This window comes from Babylonia areolata, chromosome 27 (genome assembly GCF_041734735.1).
Source record: "Babylonia areolata isolate BAREFJ2019XMU chromosome 27, ASM4173473v1, whole genome shotgun sequence".
NCBI classification, from domain to species: Eukaryota; Metazoa; Mollusca; class Gastropoda; order Neogastropoda; family Buccinidae; genus Babylonia; species Babylonia areolata.
This window is the reverse complement of record NC_134902.1, coordinates 5,768,768-5,774,559: the sequence shown is the minus strand read 5'-3', so window position 1 is coordinate 5,774,559 and position 5,792 is coordinate 5,768,768. Positions and strand designations below refer to the sequence as shown.

The window sequence follows — 5,792 nt, the reverse complement described above, 5'->3', positions numbered from 1 at the left end:
GTAAACAACAACAACAACAACAACAACAACACGGCCAAACTGACTGGTCCATCACCACAATACCCTAACCTCATCCTAATCAATTCACTTCCATCGGGACAACATCAGACTGAAAAAGCGGGAGAAGGGGGAGGAGGAGGAGGAGGAAGAGAGAGAGAGTGGGTGGTTGATTGTGTGTGTGTGTGTGTGGAGAGAGAGAGAGAGAGATACAGAGAGAGAGAGAAGGAAGGGGGGTAAAGGTGACAGGGAGGAGGGAGGAGGGAGGAGGAGGAGGAGGAGGAGGAGAGAGAGAGAGAGAGAGAGAGAGAGAGAGAGGGGGGGGGGGGGTTCAAACGGTAATTGTAGCCATGACATGTAGTACGAACGAACGTGTCAACAAGTTTGGTTGTTTGTTTCTTTCCCAGAGTCACTCAACACTACTTTGGTACTGTGTCTGAAAAGTATTCCAATTTTTAAAAAAAGGAAAAAAAAAGAAAAAAAAGAAACCTAAATCCTATTCCAGTGTTGTTTGTTTACACAGATAAATAATCATCATTACACTGTGAGAACACACACACACAAAAAAAAACTATGGTGCAACAGGTCCAGAAAACCACAAAAGGTTGTTTTTTTGTGTGAAAAATAGAAAATAATAAAACAAGACAAAAAGTCGTCTTTCAGTGGCTGAAATCACGAGTGAAAACTATAGTGACAACCTATTTAATGACCACGTAGCTTTCATCTGTACAACCTGTGAAATTTCGTAATATAGAATAAGCGCATTGAAGGAGAAAAAAAAAAGAAAGAAAGAAAAAAAAATGACACCGTTGCTTAACGTTCAGACGATCGCACTAGGCCACATCAGGACAGTCAATAAACGAACGAACAAGCAAACAAATATAGAAAGAAAATATGCAAAATGAAGATGGGGAAACTCTTGTGATTTTCCTGTACTGGCTGACAGGCAGACAGACAGACAGACAGACAGATTGATTCACAATCACTTTTCTGTTCTTTATTCATTTGTTGGCAAAAAAAAGCAACGAAGAGGCAGCTTTTCTTAACGAAAATGTCTGAATAGTAAACAACTTCACTTTGGTATTAAAAAACCCCCCAACAACACAAAAACATTAAAAACAACAACAAACCAACCCCAAACAAACAAACAAACAAAACACACACACACACCCCTTCCCCCCAAAAAAAAACACAGAAACAAACAACAAACAAAAAAACAACAACACGCACACAAATAAAAAAAACCCAACACTTTTAACAACAGAAAATACAATGTGTAGACTTCGCGATATGTGGAGAAAACAAAAAAAAACAAAACAAAAACAAACAAACAAAAAAACAGAAAGAAAAAAAAAAGCTCTTGATAATTTTCACTGAGAATTGGCTAATCTATTAAGTGTTCCCTTTCTTGTTGCAGTTGTAGTTGTTGCAGTTGCGGCTATTGCTGATGTTGCTATGCTGTCAGGTGCAGTAGTTTTTGTTGTTGTTGTTGTTGCTGATACTGTTGCGGTCAGCTGCAGTAGTTGTTGTTGCTGTTGTTGATATCACAAGGTTTTGACTTTGGTGGGCGGAAAGATATTATGGGATGGCGACGACGACGACTGCGTGTGCTGACGACGGTTTGCTGTAGATACCCAATCACAGATCTCGGAAGAAAGTGTTACGGCCCCCGGCTAGTACAGACAAGAGAGGGAGACGGCTACTAAGGTGACGTCAAATCATGACGTAGTAGTTCTCCTCTGCGTCAGCATGGACAACACTTGCCGCGCGGTGGCGCTGCGTCTCCTTCGCTTGCCTGCAACAGAGGAAGGGAGAGAACGTGGGGTTAAGTTGTGTCACATAAGGAATAGTCATAGGCAGAATTTTAAGATTAAAGACCAACCAACCAACAACAACAACAACAAAAAAACAACAACAAAAAACAACAACAACAACAATAACAACAACATACAAACAAACGAACACACACACACACACAAACCAAACGAAACATGCCGTCAAAAATCTATGAATGCTACTACTAATTAGCGGCTGAAACTGCCCAAGGTTTTCTCTCACACACAAAATGTCTTTGGGATTTGAGGAGGAGGGGTGGTGAAAGAGATAGATAGATAGATAGAGAGAGAGAGAGAGAGAGAGAGAGAGAGAGATAACGATATTTTATCCAAGAAAGGCCATGGCCCCCCATTTGAAAGGGATACACAAAAATAGGAAACATTTTTAGAAAATGATGCACACAAAAGTACTGTACATGTAATTCTTGAATATTGTATATATATATCTTTGAACAATATCGTGGTATCAGCTCATAGTGGTTCTTTCTCGGAAACGACTTACACAGAAAAAAAAAAAAAAAATCTGCGAAGTTCTTGATGACAGATTCATTTCCGCAAGACATTAATTAATAATGTTCGGTCTGAAAAAGGTTGATCTGCTATAATACTTTGAAGGGGTGAATCTTTTTTTTAAGATCATCCAATGCCGGACAGGAAAGAAACGAAATGAACTTCATCCTGAGAGAGAGAGAGAGAGAGAGAGAGAGAGAGACTTTGACTCTTTACTGTCATTAGCTTAACAGCCCATGTGACAGGGGGGTACAGGGGAAGTTACAGTGTCGTTTTATCCAATCATTTGAAAAAGTAAAACAAAACAAAACAAAAACAAAAACTAACGCACCTAATGTTACAAAGGTTATATCAATGAACAACAGCCAACAAATTGCACACAAAAAAAAATAACAACAACATCATCATCATCATCAGATTGACCATCCAAATACTAAAGAGAGAGAGAGAGTGAGAGAGAGAGAGAGAGAGAGAGAGAGAGAGAGAGAGAGAGAGAGAGAGAGAGACTCAAAACCGACCGAGCGACCCAGTTTCATCACCACCGAACAAACTCTGAATAACCTTTCTCACGCTCCAAACGTCACATGTACTGTATGTAATCATGGTCATGGGAAAGGCCGAATGCGCGCACACACACACACACACACCAGGAAACTACAATTCCGTTTGACACACTGACACACAAACACACTCACACACACAAAAACGGAAACAAAAGTGGCCGGAAGTAGCCCGAGGACTTAACACGTCATTTCCGCACAACGTCCACCCTTCCTGTCACACAATCTCTTCCCTTCCTTCCTCCCCCAATTTCTCCCATCACGACTCATCTTCATTAAGATCTTCACTGTTCCCTTGCTTGACCGCGTATAACTTAGTAGTAAAGGCACTCCCGTTTGTTTTGTATGAGTCATTTCTGTCATTGTTGTTGCTCTAGTTGTTGTTGTTGTTGTTGTAGTAGTGAAGGCACTCCCGTTTGTTTTCTATGAGTCATTTCTGTCATTGTTGTTGCTCTAGTTGTTGTTGTTGTAGTAGTGAAGGCATTCCCGTTTGTTTTGTATGAGTCATTTCTGTCATTGTTGTTGCTCTAGTTGTTGTTGTTGTAGTAGTGAAGGCACTTCCGTTTGTTTTGTATGAGTCATTTCTGTCATTGTTGTTGCTCTAGTTGTTGTTGTTGTTAATCTTGGTGGTGCTGTCTCGTGTTGTTGTTATTTGCTGTTGTTATTGCTGCTGTTTTTTTGTTGTTCACGTGGTTTACAAAATTACCTTAATATGTCAACCGTTGTTCGGTTATCAAGCTTTTACTATTTCTACTGGTGCGTGTGTGAAAGATTGCTCAGTCGGTCAATCTGTTTAAGTCTCACAACGCGCCCCCCCCCACCCCCCCCCCCCCACCCCTCCCTCGCCCACTCCAACCCCTCTGCCTCCGAAACACTGGTCTTCATTATTCCGTGCAGTTTACGAAACACCCCCAGTTTGTTCGTATCATTTACTTCCAAGTTCCTCATTAGCAGAGATATGTGTTGTTCTTGTTATTGTTTTCGTTTACCCCCGAACACGGAGTATGGCTGTCTGCATGGCGGGGTAAAAAACAACAACAAAACAACAACAACAACAACAAAAAAAAGGTCATGCACGTAAAAGCCCACTCGTGTACATACGAGTGAACGTGGGAGTTGCAGCCCACGAACGAAGAAGAAGAAGTTTTCGCTTCAAATTTACGCTTAAACTTTTATTTTATTTTATTGATTTCATTAGCCATGCAAGATATGAAAACAAGTTTACCAGAGTAATCCTACGACCAAAACAGAATGGAATATTCATATTAATGGCACAGCTACAAATGTTTCAAGTGTGTGTGTGTGTGTGTGTGTGTGTGTGTGTGTTTCGCTTCGCATACTGTGCGATGACTTGACATTTCCAAACGGACCCCGGACGCAGATGAACGCTGTACTCACAATACCGACTCCTGACCCTTTCACCACACGGTCACACTTGATTGACAGCCACGAGGAAATTGACCTGATCGGTGTAAAGGTCTTCGCGTCACGGTTCAGCATAACCATGTCACCACTGACAACACTCCCCCCCCCCCACACACACACCCCGCTCCACCACCACCACCACCCATGAATAATAGACTGGATCCTACACCATGAGTCACTAGCGAATAGAAGAGGAGGAAGAAGAAGGAAAAGAAGAACAGGAAGAAGGAAAGAAGAGGAGGAGAAGAAGAGAAGAAGAGAAAGAGAAGAAAAGAAGAGGAGGAGAAGAAGGAGAAGAAGAAGAAGAGGAAAGAGAAGGAAAAGAAGAGGAAGAGAGAAGGAAAAGAAGAGGAGGAAGAAGAAGGAAAAGAAGAGGAGGAGAAGAAGAAGAAGAAGAGGAGGAAAAGAAGAAGAGGAGGAAAAGAAGAAGAAGAGGAGAAGAAGAAGAAGAGGAAGAAGAAGGAAAAGAAGAGGAAGAAGAAGTAGGAAAAGAAGAGGAAGAAGAAGTAGGAAAAGAAGAAGAGGAAAAGAGAGAGGAAGAAGAAGAAAAAGGAAAAGAAGAAGAAGGAAAAGAAGAAGAAGGAAAAGAAGAAGAAGAGGAGAAGAAGAAGAAGAGGAAGAAGAAGGAAAAGAAGAGGAAGAAGAAGAAGGAAAAGAAGAGGAAGAAGAAGAAGAAAAAGGAAAAGAAGAAGAAGGAAAAGAAGAAGGGGAAGAAGAAGAGGAAGAAGACGAAGAAGAAGAAGAGGAGGAGGAGGAAACAGAAGAAGAAGGGGAAGAAGAGGAGGAGGAGGAGGAGGAGGAGGAGAAGAAGAAGCAGAAGAGGAAGAAGGGGAAGAAGAAGAGGAAGAAAACGAAGAAGAGGAGGAGGAGGAAAAAGAAGAAGAAGCAAATCCAAAGTAACTAAAGGTGGGGGTAGGGGGGTGGAAGGTGGGACATTAGTCATCGTACCTGAAAAGATTGACACAGGATTGTTCTTTTACGATATGTGTGTGTGTGTGTGTGTGTGTGTGTGTGTGTGTGTGTGTGTGTGTGTGTGTGGTGGTGGGGGCGGGGGCGGGGGTTACTGCTCCTCTTCAGCTGAAGAAGACGAATGAGGTTGTTTTTTTTTGGTGGTGGTGGGGGGGCAAAAGAACAGAAAGCTGCTCAAGCTTCTGGTCTGGTTGGCTGGCTTGGAAATAAATCACTCCACTGATTTTATGAGCCGTCCACACCCCCACCCCCCTTCCTCCCCTCTCCACCCTCCCCCCCCCCCCACTCGCCAGAATACCTCCATCTTTTGTTCTCCGTGTGTGTGTGTATGTGTGTGTGTGTGTGTGTACATGTGTGAGTGTGTGTGTGTGTATGTGTGTGTGTGTGAGACAGAGGTTGTGTGTGTGTGTGTGTGTGTGTGTGAGTGAGAGAGAGACAGGTGTGTGTGTGTGTGGTGTGTGTGTGAGAGAGAGAGAGAGACAGGTGTGTGTGTGTG

The 5,792-nt window shown here is 42.4% G+C and overlaps 1 protein-coding gene across 1 annotated transcript in view; it reads right to left on the bottom strand.

Moving 5' to 3' along the window:
* Positions 1–1,286: 1,286 nt before the first annotated feature.
* LOC143301567 (uncharacterized) overlaps positions 1,287–5,792 on the bottom strand; it is a 68,564-nt gene continuing 64,058 nt past the window's right edge. The window contains exon 5 of the mRNA XM_076615946.1: positions 1,287–1,792. Within this exon, the coding sequence (XP_076472061.1) occupies positions 1,716–1,792 (77 nt within the window). The 3' untranslated portion in view covers positions 1,287–1,715. The remainder of the gene's footprint in view (positions 1,793–5,792) is intronic.